The following is a 19,109-nucleotide window of genomic DNA, read 5'->3' on the forward strand; positions in this document are numbered from 1 at the left end:
CCTTACGTGGAAACGTACTCTGTCATTCAAAGTATATTTCTTTACCTCTTTAAGAAACCAAATAAACAAGTAACCAATAATGCTTGATCATGTTTTGCCCAGGCTGTTCTCTGATGTGAATTTGTTTATTCTGCATTCAAGCCCTATGGTTTCATAACTTGTATCCTGTCAGTTGTATTATTTTGGTCCTGTTAGGAACAATCTCTAATTGCTACTGGATTGTCATTGTGATCCTATTTCCTCCTCTGTCATGTTGCTGGCATGTCTTTGTGGAATTCTGTGATTCTGTGTCCTCCTCTACAGGCTGTTTCCATCTGACCTTTGGGGCAGTTTTTGATTTTGAGGAGTAGAGGCCAAAGTATTGGTATTGGTATGTGGTATATGACATTATTGGTTTGTGTCAGGCACATAGAGTACAACAACAAAGCCTACAAGAACTGGGGTGTTGTGAGTAAGGTCATGCTATGGAACACTCACAACATCTCCTTTGTCCATTCTTCACTTCTCACAAAAATAAACCCCACGTGTCTCCCATTTCTAAGCACAAGGTCTCTCTGGTCCCCTCAACCTCTTGCTGTTCCTGCACTGTTTTGCTTCACTAAGTCCATGTCTTTCTTCCACTGTGCAGCCCAACTCATCACCCTAAATCAGATATCCTTATCACTGAGGAGACAGGAATTATCAATCTGCTAGAAACCCTTTTCCAGAAGTTCTTTTGCTCCAAGGATGCATGGCCATCTCTTGAACATTTTGGTCTCTATTGGTGTCTCTATTTTGATCCTTATTTTGCCACCTATAGGTGATAATAATGACATTGTCACGCCTCCAATTAACCACCAGCTATTCCTGCACTCCACACTTCTTTCTATGTAGCCCAGGAAATGGCTTGTGGCCTGAGGTGAAAATTCATGTTGCTGTTTCCTTTTAATATTTTGGTCCTCCAGAACCCTCAGGTCATTCTCTGGTGGAACTGCTCATGAGGATTCCCTCTCCAAAGCTGTGCTCATGTCTGGGACTGTCCCAACCCATGTGCAGGACCTTGAACTTGGATTTGTTGAACAAGAAGAGGTTTTTACGTTCCCAACATTCCCAGTGTCCCTCCTGATGGCATCCCTCTATGTTCTTGTGTCAACTGCAACACTCAGCTTCCTGGCACCTGCAAACATGCTGAGGGTGGTCTCGATCTCACTGTTCATCTCCTTGATAAAATATTCAAAATCATCAGTCCAAGGCAGAGGCCTGGTGGCCTCGTCTCTGGCCTCCACCTGTACATAGAGCCATTGACCATCACCCTCTGTCTGTTCCTCATCCGTTCATTAGACCCCCTTTTAAACCCACGTGTGCAATTTAGAGATAAAGATGTTATGTGTGACTGTGTAAAAGCCCTGACAGAAGTTCAGGACAACACCAGTTGCCCTTTCCTTGATGCCCAAAGCATTCTATCTGGGGAGGACCTTCTGTTCCTGGCAGAGCATAAGTGAATCTTGAGGTCACCATCTACTCTTTATTTTAAAAAACTCCAGCAGTTACCAGGACAGGATTAGGAACAGAAATAAAGCAGGTTGAGGGAGGTGAACATCCTGTTTCCCACCACAGGTGAGGCCGCATGGACACGAACATGGTTGACCAAGAGCAGTGCAGGGCCACCATGACACTGATGGGAGTGGAGGATCCTTGAGATGAGGAGAAGCTGAGAGAGCTGGGAGTTCTCCCAGGCAGGAGGCAAGAATGCAAATGGGACACGTTGTCAATATGCCATGGAATGACCTCACTGACGACAACCCAATGCTTGTAAGCTTTGCTTGAATCTTCTACATGTCCTGGCATGCACCATCAACAACAACACCTTGGTCTCTAATTCTCGCAGCTAAAAAGTATCACCAAGGTCAGGTGGAGATGGCCTCAGGGGCAGAACATGAAATTGCACAATTCCACAGAGGAACAACCAAACCATGCAAAGAAGGAAAGAGGAGCTCGCTGGGTGTCCATTACTAATTATTGGGTTTTGCTCACAGGAACAAAACATTAGGACTAATGATTATAAGTTATGACACCTTGTGGCTTGAATGCGGAATAAGTGAATTTGATGTTACAGATCAGTTTGGGAAAAAAGGGATCAAGCCATGTTTGTTCTTATTTACGGGATTTCTTAATGAGGCTGAGGAATACACTTTAATTTAGACAGTGTACATGCTTGAGTAAACTTCAGAAATCCAAATGGGCCATAACAATGGAACATGTTCAGCCTAAACAGCCTGTCATTTTCCAGATTCTCCCTCTTGCTCCCACAGAAGACACGAAAGAACAAACTCTATTTCAGAAATCAGGAGCAGCACCCAGTCACCAGAACCTTTCCAAGATATGGTTCAGTGACCTTCCCAGGGCATCACCAGCTCCCTCAGCATTCCTAGGTGCAACACAACAACTGACAGACATCCAGAGGCACAGAACAGAGTCCCAGTCTTCACAAGACACCCACAAACCACAAAACACGAGTTCCAGAAAATGACCTCACTGATGACATTGCATTTCTGCTGGGTTCTTGTTGTTTATTCAGCCCTTCCCTGACACACATCTAACATTCAAATCCACCCAAATGCCATCTCCTAAAGCTGCCGACAAGGTCAGATGGACATGGCCTCAAGAGCTGGATATGACACTGAAGTGTTGTGGGAATGAAAATACACCACACCTCGTGACTCATCAGGCCAGGCAAGACCTGTTGGCTGGTGAATGCCCCAAGGCCATGGGACAAGGCTGTCCAACCCATCCAGGACCTGCATAAAAGCCGGCCCAGAGCCCCTCTCACTCACACACTCCTCCTGACTCTGTCTCCTCCTGTTCCTGCTGACAACCAGGTGAGACTCAAGTCCCCAACTCTCCTGCTCCTGCACCTCTCACCCCTCTCTTCCAGCACTCTCAGCCCCAGCCTCAGCAGCCCTCACACCTCCCCACAGCCCCACAACAGCCTCCACACTCCCTCACCCTCCAGAATCACTGCCCCTCACATCTCCATGCCTCTACCCTGCCTCACCCCTCTCTCTTCCAGGCACCCACCACACCACACCCATGGCCTGCAACAGCCTCTGCCGTCCCTGCGGACCCACCCCGCTGGCCAACAGCTGCAACGAGCCCTGTGCCCTGCAATGCCAGGATTCCCGCGTCATCATCAACCCTTCTCCTGTGCTGGTCACCCTGCCAGGACCCATCATGACCTCCTTCCCCCAGAACACCGCCGTCGGATCCACCTCCTCGGCTGCTCTGGGCACTGAGCTCAATGCCCAGGGACAGCCCATCTCTGGGGGCTTTGGCTTTGGTGGCTTTGGCTATGGCATTGGCTATGGCTGTGGATTTGGCTACGGCCTGGGAGGCCTGGGCTGCTATGGCAGAAGGGGCTATGGCTACAACTGCTAAGGAGCCTCAGCACCACTCCTGACACCAACCACCCACTCTCTGGAACTCATCTCAGGCATTGAAAACGTCTCTCTGTGCCAAGGCTCTCAAACGGGCTCAGCACTTCCAGCTCCTCTCTCAGGGCACCAACCAGGCAGCAGCCAAGGGCCCAGCCCAGGCTGCCTGCAAACATGGCCCATCTCTCTCCTCCTCTTCCTCCATTCCCTGCTCTGCATCACCCCTTTGTCTATGTGCAGTCTCCTCTGCTGCAAACCTCTTCTCCCAAGCCAGAGACCATGAGACACCTCTGCTGGGCTGCTTCTTCTGTAAAGCAGAAAGTCTGGCACAACCTCCTGCAAGCAAAGCAGCTCGGCTGATGGTTGCCCTACTTGTACCTCAGACCAGCTCCCTTCCTCTGGCTGCTCCTGAGTTTTCACTGTTCTACCTCAATAAAGTTTCCCTCCATCATAGCTTCAAATGAATCTGTCTTCTTTCTTCTCCTGAGATGCTTCCAAACCCTTCTCAGTTCTGTACCAGGGTTGTAGAGACCACTGGGGTGGGTGAAAAAGTGGTCCAAGACTTCTTTCACGTGTTACTTCCCCAGTTCTACAACCCCCTGGCACACTTCCCTCGTCCAGTGCACTCCATCAAACCTTCAGCTACTGAATCACAGGCTTGGATACACCAATGGAGATCTATCCCTGCCTCTGGCACAAGCCCCTCATCATCCTCCAGGCTGTGTGTCCCCTTTGGCTGGACACCAACCTGGCTGACCCACATCATCTTCCAGGCCTCCATCCCCTCAAGCAGGTCCACGCCTTCCTTGACTTTGGAGGCTCAGGGTTCAACACAGAATTCTGATCTTAGTACAGGAGAGCAGAGGCTGAGATTCCCGCACTCCCTTGTGCTGCCCACACTGTGGGGATGAGCCCAGGACACAGGAGGAGTTCCTGGTCAGTGAGCACACATGGCTGGGGCACATCCAATTCTTCATCCACCAACACCCCAAGTGCTCCTCTTTGGGGCTGCTCTCAATCCCCTCATCACCCAACCTGTATCATGCATGTTTGGGACTGATGTGAAGCCTTGTGAAGGCTGACCTAGAACAGAGACCAGACAAAGCTAAAGAATAAAGTAGGGATTTATTAGAAGGCTTTAATGGATACACCTCAGGCAGCACAAGAGCCCAGACGAGGCTACACCCAAGATGAACCCAAAATGGTCACAAAATAGATGACTGGTCACGGGGTCTCACACTTTTATAAATTTTGGTGCATTAGCATTTTGGAGTTAATTGTTTAATTACAGCTTTGGCTTATGAAGTCCCATCCTTCTTGTTTTTCTCTCTTCAGTCCACCGTTGTTTATGCTCCTGGGGCTGAAATTTGGATTGGCTGTCCTTGGTCCCCAGCTAGAGAAGGAATTGTTTTGTCTCCCTACTCTGTGAGGAGAGCTCACCATTCCCCAATATGAAGCTCTGAAGTACACACTAAAGCAGTACAGAATCTAAAAAATACAAAAACTAAAATCTGAGGCATCAGCTCCATTCCAGGTAAGGGAGATTCTGCCCCTCTGCTCTTCTCTGCTCACACTAGAGAACTGTGTTTATCTCTGGTTTACTGGGAATAAGGAAGACAAGACAGTTGGATATCATCCAGAGTATGACCTAGAGGATGATCTGGGGCTGAAGGTTTGGGACCACCATTGGCCTTGACATTGGGGCATTTTTTCAGGCAGCTTCTCTATCAAATCATAAAGTGGGGAGTGGTTTTTTTCCCTCGGCTTTCCTGTATCATGTCCAGCTATTGTGGATGTGTCTGTCTGACCTTGGCAGGCAGATTAAAAGGTGTCCATTGGCAGTCCATTAAAAGGTGGCATCTTTTAATGAGCTGGGATTGGTTCCAGCCTTGTTGGATGAGGGAGAGGGAACAATATCACGTACCTGGACTTGTGCATAGCATTTGTTCCTGTACTAGAAAGCATCTGCGTATTCACTCTGGAAAGCTGTGGAGTTGTGGTTGGACCATGTGGTGGATAGGGAATGGATGGGATGGTCTAACTCAAAGAGGACAGTCTAAGTCAAGCTGTTGTGTCTCCTCCATGTGTGTGGAGAAAGGGCGTGACTGGTGACAGGCAGAAGCTCCTATTTGTGGGGAAGGATGAAATTTTGACAAGAAAGTCTCTCACAGATATGAATGCTTAGCAGAAAGATTTGGAAATGTAGAGTTTGATGAAGGAATAGAGATGGAAGCAAGTTTTGATGTAGAAGAAAAGAATTGTTGAGCCAGTCTTACTGGATAACTAAGGAGGCAAAGGGTATGTTAGTTGGAAGGGGGTTTTATGACTTAGAGCAAAGGATGAACTCACTTTAAACAAGAAGATGTTTTTACTAAGCAGAAAGATAGCACAAGCAAACAAGTTAGCAAGTGTTCCAAGTAGAAAAAAAGTCTCAGAACTTTTTACTGCAAGAAAACTGAAAAACAATTTTTAGCTTAAATTGTAATGTACTATTTTTTAGTGCTTTGAGAATAGTAACATGAATATATTAATTATAGTAGTTCTGATAGGCTATAGATAAAAGTTAAGGTATAGATTGGTTCTACTGTATGAAGATGTTCAGCAAAGTAAAGTATATAATGCATTGTAACTAAAACTAAAAGGTCTTTAGGCTTGCTTGCCGCTGGAGCTGACAGCTGTAGGCACAAGCTCTGTCACTCATGACTTTAGACTGCTGTAATGTCTTAGATGTAATAAACAGTATTTTGAAGAACTGTCTGGAGTCCCACATCTCTCATTCAATCTCTTACACCTATTGAGACCAGTATTATTCCCCATCTTTGTCAGGGACATGGACGGTTGGATTTTGTGGGATGTTCAGTGAAATTCAGAGACCAGAATAAGCTGAGTAATGTGGTTGGTTGGGGAGGGAAAGGATGGCATCCAGATGGGCTGGAATGGGTTGGGGCAGCGGGATATTGTCAGTTTCATGGAGCTGAATGTGGCCAAGTTGCGCTTGGTTTGAAACAATGCCAAACATGGCTGTTGACTGGATAATGCAACGAGTTGAGAGCAGCCCAGTGGAGAAGGACCTGGGATGTTTTTGGATGAAGAATTGAACATGCCCTGGCCATGAACACTCAGAGACTCCCCATGCCCTGGGCTCATCCCCACAGCGTGGGTAGCAGGTGAGAGGGGAATTCTGTCCTTCTGCTCTTCTGGGATTGGAGATGTGTACTTGGAAGACATGGATATGCTCAAGCAGAGCTGTAGATGACCCTGGAAGATGATGAGAGTCTGGAGCAACTGGTGTCCAGCCAAAGTGAAAACAGGATCCATACATGTCTTCTATCAGAGGCAGGGATCGATCTGCATTTGTGTATCCAGGCCTGGGAACAAGCAAGTGAAGGGTTTGTGTGACCCAAGGGAAGAGCCAAGTGTGGCAATGTGTGCCCATGAAGGAAGAGGACACTTCACAATGTGCAATGCAAAAGAATTTTATTGAGGCATAAAGAACAGCGAAAGTCATGAGCAGTAAGTGGAAGAGGCCCTGCTGAGGTACAAGGAGAGCAACCACCAACTAAGGCCCCTTGGCTTGCAGTTTTGGCCAGAGCATCAAGGATTTCCTGCCCTCAGTGGGAGCAGCACAATGGTGGAGGTGCCTGATGGTCTCAGGCTTGGGAGGAGGGATTTATCCAGAGGGGACAGGACAGGGCCAAAGGCTCCATGGACAGCACAGAGTGGGAGAACAGGAGGCAGATGGGCCATGTTTGCAGGCAGTGTGGCCTGCTGCCTGCTTGGTGCCCTGAGAGCAGAAGCTGCTGAGCACATTTGGAAACCCTTAGCACAGAGAGGCATTCTCAGAGCCTGAGATGAGTTCCAGGGAGTGGGTGGTTGGTGTCAGGAGTGGTGCTGAGGCTCCTCAGCAGTTGTAGCCGTAGCCCCTTCTGCCATAGCAGCCCAGCCCGTAGCCATAGCCCTGCCCGTAGCCAAATCCACAGCCATAGCCAAATCCACGGCCATAGCCAAAACCACGGCCATAGCCAAGGCCGTAGCCAAGGCCAAAGCCAAATCCCCCAGAAATGGGCTGTCCCTGCACATTGAGCTCAGTGCCCACGGCAGCCGAGGAGGTGGATCCGACAGCGGTGTTCTGGGGGAAGGAGGTCATGATGGGTCCTGGCAGGGTGACCAGCACAGGGGAAGGGTCGATGATGACGCGGGAATCCTGGCATTGCAGGGCACAGGGCTCGTTGCAGCTGTTGGCCAGCGGGGTGGGTCCACAGGGACTGCAGCGGTCGTAGCAGGCCATGGGTGTGGTGTGGAGGGTGCCTGGAGGAGAAAGGGTGAGGCAGGGCAGGGATACAGGAGGGTGATGGAGTGTGGAGGCTGTTGTGGGGCTGTGGGGAGGGATGAGGGCTGCTGAGGCTGGGGCTGAGGGTGCTGGAAGAGAGGAGCCAGGGATGCAGGAGCAGGTGGGTTGGGGGCTTGAGGCTCACCTGGTTCTTGGAAGAAACAGGAGGAGAAGGCTTGAGGAGAAGTGTGTGAGGGAGAGAGGCTCTGGGCTGGCTTTTATGCTGGTCCTGCAGGGGTGGGACAGCCTTGTGCCATGGCCTTGGGGCATTTTTTAGGCAGCAGCTCTTGGCTGGCCGTGCCTGGTGTGTCATGAGGTGGGGAGTGTTTTCCATCACAGAATTCTGCAGTGTCATATCCTGCCCTTCAGTCTGTGTCCATCTGACCTTGGAGGCAGCTTTAGAGTGGGAGTTGATCTTTGGGTAGATTTGATTGTTAGATACATGTCTGTGAAGGTTGGATAAACAAGCAGAGACCAGCAGAGGTGCAATGTTATCAGTGATGTCATTTTGTGACCCTTGTGTGCTGTGGTTTGTGGGTGCCCTGTGAAGACTGGGACTCTGGTGCCACTGGATATCCATCAGTCATTGCATTCCACCCAGGAATGCTGAGGGAGCTGCTGATATCCTCAGAAGGTCACTCTGCAATAATTTGGAAATGTCCCAGTGCCTGGGAGTTCTTCCTGATGGATGAAAACAGGCTCTTGCTCTTGTGTCTTGAATTGGATTGAGAGAGGATCTTGGAAAGTAGAGGCTGTTCAGGCTGCACTTGTTCCCATGAAATTGTCCATTTAGATTTCTATAATTTACCCAACAAGCCACTCCATCATTTAAAGCATATTTCTTGATCTCATTTAGAAATCCAATAGCCCACAACAAATGCAGGCCCATCCCTTTTTTCCCAGCCTGGTGTGTGACATCAATTTGTTTATTCTGCATTCAAGACAAAGAGTTTCATAACTTACATCCTCTAAATGTAATATTGTGTTCCTATTAGCAAAAAGGACTAATTACTAATGGATGTTTAGTGAGTTGCTCCTTCCTTCTCTGTCACGGTGCTGGCGTTCCTTTGTGTGATTCTGCAATTCCACATCCTTCTCTTGGGGCCGTGTCCATCCTACCTTGTCGGCGGCTTTCAAGTGTATTAGAGGTTAAATGTTGGTCTTGACGGTTTATGTCAGGATGGGTTGAAGACGTGACCAAACCTTTGGGGTGATGGGGTGTCATCAGTGAGGTCACCCCATGGCACTGGTGTGCTGTGTTTTGTGTGCATGTGGTGAAGAGACACTCCATTTCCTCGAAGAGCTTTTCACAGAATTCACAGAATTCACAGAATTCACAGAATCACTGGGTTGGAAGAGACCTTCAAGATCATCGAGTCCGACCCATGTCCTAACTCCTCAACTAAACCATGGCACTGAGTGCCACATCCAGTCTTGTTTTAAACACATCCAGGGATGGTGACTCCACCACCTCCCCAGACAGACCATTCCAGTACTTTATCGCTCTTTCAGTGAAAAACTTTTTGCTAAGATTCAACTTATATTTTCCTTGACGCAGCTTGAGACTGTGTCCTCTCGTTCTGTCAGAACCTGGGGAAAGAGACCAACCCTCACCTGGCCACAGCCACCTTTCAGGAAGTTGTAGAGAGTGATAAGGTCACCTCTGATTCTCCTTTTCTCTAGGCTAAACAACCCCAGCACCCCTTTTTAGGCTGCTCTAAGCTTTGCAGGTGTTCTGGGGGTGAGCATCTGCACCTTTGATCACGTTCTCTTCCTCCCTACCTTGGCTGCATCTCTCCAGGTTTGTCTATATCCCTGGCCTTTGCCATTGGAGATGGGAAGGCAATCCATATCACTTAGGGAGGTGTCCTGTGCTCCTCACAGTCTTCTGTGGGTTCATCCGTAGCTCTCGTCTCAGCTGGGCCCAGCAAGGCCACAATGTGGGGTCCCATTGCTGGGCTGTGACTGACACATGGAAAGGAAACCTCATGGAGCATGAGGAGAAGAAGAAGAACCACGAGGGGAACAATTATTCATCTATTGATTAGTCAACCCTTCAAACCCATATGTCTGCAGTTTAGAGATAAGGATGTCCTGTGGCACTGGTTTAAGGCCCTGATGGAATTCCAGGAATGTGATACTGGTTGCCATTCCCTTGTCCAAAATAGCATTTGACCTTGTGATCCCAATGGAGCATAAATGGATCATGAGGTGGCCATGGATCCTCTGATATAAAAAGCTCCAGCAATTACTGGGAGAGAATTAGGAAATATATAATAACAAAAGTAACATGAGGAAGATGACGAGGTTGACTGTCGTGTACCACTGATGGGGCTGCAGAGTGCAGCAAAGACACGGACATGGTTGACCAAAAGCAATCCCAGGAGACCGATGGGACTGGAGTACTCTTAAAACAAGAAGTTGACGGAGCTGAGGGCTGTTTCAAGCAGGAGGAAAGAAGGCAAAAGGGACATGATGTCATTATTCCATGGCGTGTCCTCATCAATGACACATCAGTTGTCCTCAGAGTTCTTTGAATCTTCTACATGTACTGAAAGGCACCGGCAACAAGAAAATGGCCACTAATCCTTGCAATTAAAAGCTGCCGCCAAGGTCAGATGGACACAGCCTCAGGGTCAGGACATGGAATTGCAGAATTGCAAGAAGGAAAACACTCCACACCTCATGACTCACCTAGCCGGGCCAGCCAAGAGCTGCTGCCTCCAAATGCCCCAAGGCCATGGGACAAGGCTGTCCCGCCCCTGCAGGACCAGCATAAAAGCCGGCCCAGAGCCTCTCTCCCGCACACACTTCTCCTGACACCTTCTACTCCTGCTCCTGCCGACAACCAGGTGAGCCTCAATCCCCTGACCCTCCTGCTCCTGCACCCCTGGCCCCTCTCTTGCAGCACGCTTGGTCCCAGCCTCCACAGCCCCACAACAGCCTCCACACTCCTTCACCCCTCGCACCCCCACACCCTGCCCTGCCTCACCCCCCTCTCTCTTCCAGGCACCCTCCACACCACACCCATGGCCTGCAACAGCCTCTGCCGTCCCTGCGGACCCACCCCGCTGGCCAACAGCTGCAACGAGCCCTGTGCCCTGCAATGCCAGGATTCCCGCGTCATCATCAACCCTTCCCCAGTGCTGGTCACCCTGCCGGGACCCATCATGACCTCCTTCCCCCAGAACACCGCCGTCGGATCCACCTCCTCGGCTGCCGTGGGCACTGAGCTCAATGCCCAGGGACAGCCCATCTCTGGGGGCTTTGGCTTTGGTGGCTTTGGCTACGGCCTTGGCTATGGCCGTGGATTTGGCTATGGGCTGGGAGGCCTGGGCTGCTATGGCAGAAGGGGATATGGCTACAACTGCTAAGGGCCTTCAGCACCACCCCAGACACCAACCACCCACTCCCTGGAACTCATCTCAGGCATTGGAGATGCCTCTCTGTGCCAAGGCTCTCAAATTGGCTCAGTACTTCCAGCTCCTCTCTCAGGGCACCAAGCAAGGCAGCAGGCCACACGGCCTGCAGATATGGCCCACCTGCCTCCTGCTCTTCTCCCACTCCCTGCTTTCGAAACCTGTGAGCCAAGGGGCCTTAGTTGGTGGTTGCTCACCTTGTACCTCAGCTGGGCCTCTTCCACTTACTGCTCATGACTTTTACTGTTCTTTATGCCTCAATAAAATTCTTTTGCATTGCACATTGTGAAATGTCCTCTTCCTTCATGGGCACACATTGCCACACTTGGCTCTTCCCTTGGATCACACAAACCCTTCACTTGCTCGTTCCCAGGCCTGGATACACAAATGCCGGTCTATCCCTGCCTCTGATAGAAGACATGTATGGATCCTGTTTTCACTTTGGCTGGACACCAGTTGCTCCAGACTCTCATCATCTTCCAGGGTCATCTACAGCTCTGCTTGAGCATATCCATGTCTTCCGAGTACACATCTCCAATCCCAGAAGAGCAGAGGGAGAGAATTCCCCTCTCACCTGCTGCCCACACTGTGGGGATGAGCTCAGGACACCGGGAGCTTTGGTCTGTGAGTGTTCATGGCCAGGCCATGTTCAATTCTTCATCCAACAACATCTCAGGTCCTTCTCTGGGCTCCTCTCAACTCGTTGCATTATCCAGTCAACAGCCATGTTTGGCATTGTTTCAAACCAAGCGCAGCTTGGCCACATTCAGCTCCATGAAACTGACAATATCCCGCTGCCCCAACCCATTCCAGCCCATCTGGATGCCATCCTTTCCCTCCCCAACCAACCACATTACTCAGCTTATTCTGGTCTCTGAATTTCACTGAACATCCCACAAAATCCAACCGTCCATGTCCCTGACAAAGATGGGGAATAATACTGGTCTCAATAGGTGTAAGAGATTGAATGAGAGATGTGGGACTCCAGACAGTTCTTCAAAATACTGTTTATTACATCTAAGACATTACAGCAGTCTAAAGTCATGAGTGACAGAGCTTGTGCCTACAGCTGTCAGCTCCAGCGGCAAGCAAGCCTAAAGACCTTTTAGTTTTAGTTACAATGCATTATATACTTTACTTTGCTGAACATCTTCATACAGTAGAACCAATCTATACCTTAACTTTTATCTATAGCCTATCAGAACTACTATAATTAATATATTCATGTTACTATTCTCAAAGCACTAAAAAATAGTACATTACAATTTAAGCTAAAAGTTGTTTTTCAGTTTTCTTGCAGTAAAAATTCTGAGAAATTTTTTTCTACTTGCAACATTTGCTAACTTGTTTGCTTGTGCTATCTTTCTGCTTAGTAAAAACATCTTCTTGTTTAAAGTGAGTTCATCCTTTGCTCTAAGTCATAAAACCCCCTTCCAACTAACATACCCTTTGCCTCCTTAGTTATCCAGTAAGACTGGCTCAACAATTCTTTTCTTCTACATCAAAACTTGCTTCCATCTCTATTCCTTCATCAAACTCTACATTTCCAAATCTTTCTGCTAAGCATTCATATCTGTGAGAGACTTTCTTGTCAAAATTTCATCCTTCCCCACAAATAGGAGCTTCTGCCTGTCACCAGTCACGCCCTTTCTCCACACACATGGAGGAGCCACAACAGCTTGACTTAGACTGTCCTCTTTGAGTTAGACCATCCCATCCATTCCCTATCCACCACATGGTCCAACCACAACTCCACAGCTTTCCAGAGTGAATACGCAGATGCTTTCTAGTACAGGAACAAATGCTATGCACAAGTCCAGGTACGTGATATTGTTCCCTCTCCCCTCATCCAACAAGGCTGGAACCAATCCCAGCTCATTAAAAGATGCCACCTTTTAATGGACTGCCAATGGACACCTTTTAATCTGCCTGCCAAGGTCAGACAGACACATCCACAATAGCTGGACATGATACAGGAAACCTGAGGGAAACAAAACACTCTCCACCTTATGATTTGATAGAGAAGCTGCCTGAAAAAATGCCCCAATGTCATGGCCAATGACTGTCCCAAACCTTCAGCCCCAGATCATCCTCTAGGTCATACTCTGGATGATATCCAACAGAGTCTTGTCTTCCTTATTCCCAGTAAACCAGAGATAAACACAGTTCTCTAGTGTGAGCAGAGAAGAGCAGAGGGGCAGAATCTCCCTTACCTGGAATGGAGCTGATGCCTCAGGTTTTACTTTTTGTATTTTTCAGATTCTGTACTGCTTTAGTGTGTACTTCAGAGCTTCATATTGGGGGATGGTGAGCTCTCCTCACAGAGTAGGGAGACAAAACAATTCCTTCTCTAGCTGGGGATCAAGGACAGCCAATCCAAATCTCAGCCCCAAGAGTATAAACAACAGTGGACTGAAGAGAGAAAAACAAGAAGGATGGGACTTCATAAGCCAAAGCTGTAATTAAACAATTAACTCCAAAATGCTAATGCACCAAAATTTATAAAAGTGTGAGACCCCGTGACCAGTCATCTATTTTGTGACCATTTTGGGTTCATCTTGGGTGTAGCCTCGTCTGGGCTCTTGTGCTCCCTGAGGTGTATCCATTAAAGCCTTCTAATAAATCTCTACTTTATTCTTTAGCTTTGACCGGTCTCCGTTCTAGGTCAGCCTTCACAAGGCATCAGTCCCAAACATGCATGATACAGGTTGGGTGATGAGGGGATTGAGAGCAGCCCCAAAGAGGAGCACTTGGGGTGCTGGTGGATGAAGAATTGGATGTGCCCCAGCCATGTGCACTCACGGACCAGGAACTCCTCCTGTGTCCTGGGCTCATCCCCACAGTGTGGGCAGCACAAGGGAGTGCGGGAATCTCAGCCTCTGCTCTCCTGTACTAAGATCAGAATTCTGTGTTGAACTCTGAGCCTCCAAAGTCAAGGAAGGCGTGGACCTGCTTGAGTGGATGGAGGCCTGGAAGATGATGTGGGTCAGCCAGGTTGGTGTCCAGCCAAAGGGGACACACAGCCTGGAGGATGATGAGGGGCTTGTGCCAGAGGCAGGGATAGATCTCCATTGGTGTATCCAAGCCTGTGATTCAGTAGCTGAAGGTTTGATGGAGTGCACTGGACGAGGGAAGTGTGCCAGGGGGTTGTAGAACTGGGGAAGTAACACGTGAAAGAAGTCTTGGACCACTTTTTCACCCACCCCAGTGGTCTCTACAACCCTGGTACAGAACTGAGAAGGGAATGGAAGCATCTCAGGAGAAGAAAGAAGACAGATTCATTTGAAGCTATGATGCAGGAAAATTTTATTGAGGTAGAACAGTGAAAACTCAGGAGCAGCCAGAGGAAGGGAGCTGGTCTGAGATACAACTAGGGCGACCATCAGCCGAGCTGGTTTGCTTGCAGGAGGTTGTGCCAGACTTTTTGCTTTACAGAGGGAGCAGCCCAGCAGAGGTGTCTCATGGCCTCTGGCTTGGGAGAAGAGGTTTGCAGCAGAGGAGACTGCACATAGACAAAGGGGTGATGCAGAGCAGGGAATGGAGGAAGAGGAGGAGGGAGATGGGCCATGTTTGCAGGCAGCCTGGGCTGGACCCATGGCTGCTGCCTGGTTGGTGCCCTGAGAGAGGAGCTGGAAGTGCTGAGCCCGTTTGAGAGCCTTGGCACAGAGAGGCGTCTTCAATGACTGAGATGAGTTCCAGGGAGTGGCTGGTTGGTGTCAGGGTTGGTGCTGAGGGCCCTTAGCAGATGGAGCCATAGCCCCTTCTGCCATAGCAGCCCAGGCCTCCCAGCCCATAGCCAAATCCACAGCCATAGCCAAGGCCATAGCCAAACCCACGGCCATAGCCAAGGCCATAGCCAAAACCACCAAAGCCACCAAAGCCACCAGAGATGGGCTGTCCCTGCACACTGAGCTCAGTGCCCACGGCAGCTGAGGAGGTGGATCCGACGGCGGTGTTCTGGGGGAAGGAGGTCATGATGGGTCCTGGCAGGGTGACCAGCACTGGGGAAGGGTTGATGATGACGTGGGAATCCTGGCATTGCAGGGCACAGGGCTCGTTGCAGCTGTTGGCCAGCGGGGTGGGTCCGCAGGGACGGCAGAGGCTGTTGCAGGCCATGGGTGTGGTGTGGAGGGTGCCTGGAAGAGAGAGGGGGGTGAGGCAGGGCAGGGTGTGGGGGTGCGAGGGGTGAAGGAGTGTGGAGGCTGTTGTGGGGCTGTGGAGGCGTGGACTAAGCATGCTGGAAGAGAGGGGCCAGGGGTGCAGGAGCAGAAGGGTCAGGGGATTGAGGCTCACCTGGTTGTCGGCAGGAGCAGGAGTAGAAGGTGTCAGGAGAAGTGTGTGAGAGCGAGAGACTGTGGGCCGGCTTTTATGCTGGTCCTGGAGGGGCGGGACAGCCTTGTCCCATGGCCTTGGGGCATTTGGAGGCAGCAGTTCTTGGCTGGCCCGGCTAGGTGAGTCATGAGGTGTGGAGTGTTTTCCTTCTTGCAATTCTGCAATTCCATGTCCTGACCCTGAGGCTGTGTCCATCTGACCTTGGCGGCAGCTTTTAATTGGAAGGATTAGTGACCATTTTCTTGTTGCCGCTGCCTTTCAGTACATGTAGAAGATTCAAAGAACTCTGAGGACAACTGATGTGTCATTGATGAGGACACGCCATGGAATAATGACATCATGTCCCTTTTGCCTTCTTTCCTCCTGCTTGAAACAGCCCTCAGCTCTGTCAACTTCTTGTTTTAAGAGTACTCCAGCGCATTTGGTCTCCTGGAACTGCTTTTGGTCAACCATGTCCGTGTCTTTGCTGCACTCTGCAGCCCCATCAGTGGTACATGACAGTCAACCTCCTCATCTTCCTCGTGTTACTTTTGTTATTATATATTTCCTAATTCTCTCCCAGTAATTGCTGGAGCTTTTTATATCAGAGGATCCATGGCCACCTCATGATCCATTTATGCTCCATCAGGATCACAAGGTCAAATGCAATGTTTGACAACGGAATGGCAACCAGTGTCACATTCCTGGAATTCCATCAGGGCCTTAAACCAGTGCCACAGGACATCCTTATCTCTAAACTGCAGACATATGGGTTTGAAGGGTTGACTAATCAATAGATGAATAATTGTTCCCCTCGTGCTTCTTCTCTTCTTCTCCTCATGCTCCATGAGGTTTCCTTTCCATGTGTCAGTCACAGCCCAGCAATGGGACCCCACATTGTGGCCTTGCTGGGCCCAGCTGAGACAAGCACTACGGATGAGCCCACAGAAGACTGTGAGGAGCACAGGACACCTCCCTAAGTGATATGGATTGCTTTCCCATCTCCAATGGCAAAGGCCAGGGATATAGACAAGCTTGGAGAGATGCAGCCAAGGTAGGGAGGAAGAGAACGTGATCAAAGGTGCAGATGCTCACCCCCAGAACACCTGCAAAGCTTAGAGCAGCCTAAAAAGGGGAACTGGGGTTGTTTAGTTGGAGAAAAGGAGAATCAGAGGTGACCTTATCACTCTCTACAACTTCCTGAAAGGTGGCTGTGGCCAGGTGAGGGTTGGTCTCTTTCCCCAGGTTCTGACTGGACGAGAGGACACAGTCTCAAGCTGCGTCAAGGAAAATATAAGTTGAATCTTAGCAAAAAGTTTTTCACTGAAAGAGTGATAAAGTACTGGAATGGTGTGTCTGGGGAGGTGGTGGAGTCACCATCCCTGGATGCGTTTCAAACAAGACTGAATGTCGCACTCGGTGCCATGGTTTAGTTGAGGAGTTAGGGCATGGGTCGAACTCGATGACCTTGAAGGTCTCTTCTGATCCAGTGATTCTGTGAATTCTGTGAATTCTGTGAAAAGCTCTACGAGGAAATGGAGTATCTCTTCACCATATGCACACAAAACAGAGCACACCAGTGCCATGGGATGACCTCACTGATGACACCCCATCACCCCAAAGCTTTGGTCACATCTTCAACCCATCCTGACATAAACCATCAAGACCAACATTTAACCTCTAATACACTTGAAAGCCGCCGACAAGGTAGGATGGACACGGCCCCAAGAGAAGGATGTGGAATTGCAGAATCACACAAAGGAACGCCAGCACCGTGACAGAGAAGGAAGGAGCAACTCACTAAACATCCATTAGTAATTAGTCCTTTTTGCTAATAGGAACACAATATTACATTTACAGGATATAAGTTATGAAACTCTTTGTCTTGAATGCAGAATAAACAAATTGATGTCACACACCAGGCTGGGAAAAAAGGGATGGGCCTGCATTTGTTGTGGGCTATTGGATTTCTAAATGAGATCAAGAAATATGCTTTAAATGATGGAGTGGCTTGTTGGGTAAATTTTAGAAATCTAAATGGGCAATTTCATGGGAACAAGTGCAGCCTGAACATCCTCTACTTTCCAAGATCCTCTCGCAATCCAATTCAAGACACAAGAGCAAGAGCCTGTTTTCATCCATCAGGAGGAACTCTCAGGCACTGGGACATTTCCAAATTATTGCAGAGTGACCTTCTGAGGATATCAGCAGCTCCCGCAGCATTCCTGGGTGGAACGCAATGACTGATGGACATCCAGTGGCACCAGAGTCCCAGTCTTCACAGGGCACCCGCAAACCACAGCACACAAGGGCCACAGAATGACATCACTGATAACATCACACCTCTGCTGGTCTCTGCTTGTTTATCCAACCTTCACAGACATGTATCTAACAATCAAATCTACCCAAAGATCAACTCCCACTCTAAAGCTGCCTCCAAGGTCAGATGGACACAGACTGAAGGGCAGGATATGACACTGCAGAATTCTGTGATGGAAAACACTCCCCACCTCATGACACACCAGGCACGGCCAGCCAAGAACTGCTGCCTCCAAATGCCCCAAGGCCATGGGACAAGGCTGTCCCGCCCCTCCAGGACCACCATAAAAGCCAGCCCAGAGCCTTTCCCATTCACACACTTCTCCTGACACCTTCTCCTCCTGCTCCTGCTGACAACCAGGTGAGACTCAATCCCCTGACCCTCCTGCTCCTGCATGCCTGGCTCCTCTCTCTTCCAGCACGCTCAGCCCGGCCTCCAGCAGCCCTCACAGCTCCCCACTGCCCCCCACAACAGCCTCCACACTCCCTCACCCTCCGGCATCTCTGCCCCACGCATCCCCACACCTCTGCCCTGCCTCACCCTCTCTCTTCCAGGCACCCTCCACACCACACCCATGGCCTGCAACAGCCTCTGCCGTCCCTGTGGACCCACCCCCGCTGGCCAACAGCTGCAACGAGCCCTGTGCCCTGCAATGCCAGGATTCCCGCGTCATCATCAACCCTTCCCCTGTGCTGGTCACCCTGCCAGGACCCATCATGACCTCCTTCCCCCAGAACACCGCCGTTGGATCCACCTCCTCCGCTGCCGTGGGCACTGAGCTCAGTGTGCAGGGACAGCCCATCTCTGGGGGCTTTGCCTTTGGCCTTGGCTACGGCCTTGGCTATGGCCGTGGATTTGGCTACGGCCTGGGAGGCCTGGGCTGCTATGGCAGAAGGGGCTATGGCTACATCTGCTAAGGTCTGTCAGTACCACTCCTGACACCAACCGCCTACTCCTTGGAACACGCTCCAGATGTTGCAGACACCTCTCTGGGCCACAGCTTTCAACTGGCTCAGCACTTCCAGCTCCTGCTCTCAGGGCCTCCAAGCAAGGCAGCAGCCATGGGCCCAGCCCAGGCTGCCTGCAAACATGGCCCATCTTCCCCCTGCTCTTCTCCCACTCCATGCTCTAGATTGCCCCTTCAGCTCTGTCCAGACCCCTCTGCTGCAAACCCCTTCTCCCAAGCCAGTGACCATTGGGCACCTCTGCCTGGCTGCTCCCACTGTGGGGCAGGAAGGCCTTGGTGCTGTGACCAAACCTCCTGCAAGCCAAGGAACTTGGCTGATGGTCACCCTCCTTGCACCTTTGACTTGCCCTTC

At 49.9% G+C, this 19,109-nt stretch overlaps 4 protein-coding genes across 4 annotated transcripts; 2 read left to right on the forward strand and 2 right to left on the reverse strand.

Annotated features, from left to right (window-relative positions):
* The first annotated feature begins 3,069 nt into the window (after positions 1 to 3,069).
* Positions 3,070 to 3,414, forward strand: LOC115917690 (feather beta keratin-like). Its single transcript, XM_030971918.1, has one exon. The coding sequence runs from the start codon at positions 3,070 to 3,072 to the stop codon at positions 3,412 to 3,414; it is 345 nt and encodes a 114-aa protein (XP_030827778.1).
* Positions 3,415 to 7,311: 3,897 nt separating this feature from the next.
* Positions 7,312 to 7,698, reverse strand: LOC115900960 (feather beta keratin-like). Its single transcript, XM_030943182.1, has one exon. It carries the CDS (start codon positions 7,696 to 7,698, stop codon positions 7,312 to 7,314), a length of 387 nt encoding a protein of 128 aa, XP_030799042.1.
* A 3,071-nt stretch (positions 7,699 to 10,769) lies between these two features.
* On the forward strand, positions 10,770 to 11,114 carry LOC115917645 (feather beta keratin-like). Its single transcript, XM_030971853.1, has one exon. It carries the CDS (start codon positions 10,770 to 10,772, stop codon positions 11,112 to 11,114), a length of 345 nt encoding a protein of 114 aa, XP_030827713.1.
* Positions 11,115 to 14,897: 3,783 nt separating this feature from the next.
* Positions 14,898 to 15,275, reverse strand: LOC115917683 (feather beta keratin-like). The gene has a single exon (XM_030971912.1). It carries the CDS (start codon positions 15,273 to 15,275, stop codon positions 14,898 to 14,900), a length of 378 nt encoding a protein of 125 aa, XP_030827772.1.
* Between the last annotated feature and the right edge of the window lie 3,834 nt (positions 15,276 to 19,109).

This window comes from Camarhynchus parvulus, chromosome 2 (assembly GCF_901933205.1).
Source record: "Camarhynchus parvulus chromosome 2, STF_HiC, whole genome shotgun sequence".
Lineage (NCBI taxonomy): Eukaryota > Metazoa > Chordata > Aves > Passeriformes > Thraupidae > Camarhynchus > Camarhynchus parvulus.

What these genes read in the sequence shown, in the direction of transcription:
- LOC115917690 (XM_030971918.1), top strand. Translation starts at nt 3,070, where the DNA reads ATGGCCTGCAACAGCCTCTGCCGTCCCTGCGGACCCACCCCGCTGGCC.
- LOC115900960 (XM_030943182.1), bottom strand. Translation starts at nt 7,698, where the DNA reads ATGGCCTGCTACGACCGCTGCAGTCCCTGTGGACCCACCCCGCTGGCC.
- LOC115917645 (XM_030971853.1), top strand. Translation starts at nt 10,770, where the DNA reads ATGGCCTGCAACAGCCTCTGCCGTCCCTGCGGACCCACCCCGCTGGCC.
- LOC115917683 (XM_030971912.1), bottom strand. Translation starts at nt 15,275, where the DNA reads ATGGCCTGCAACAGCCTCTGCCGTCCCTGCGGACCCACCCCGCTGGCC.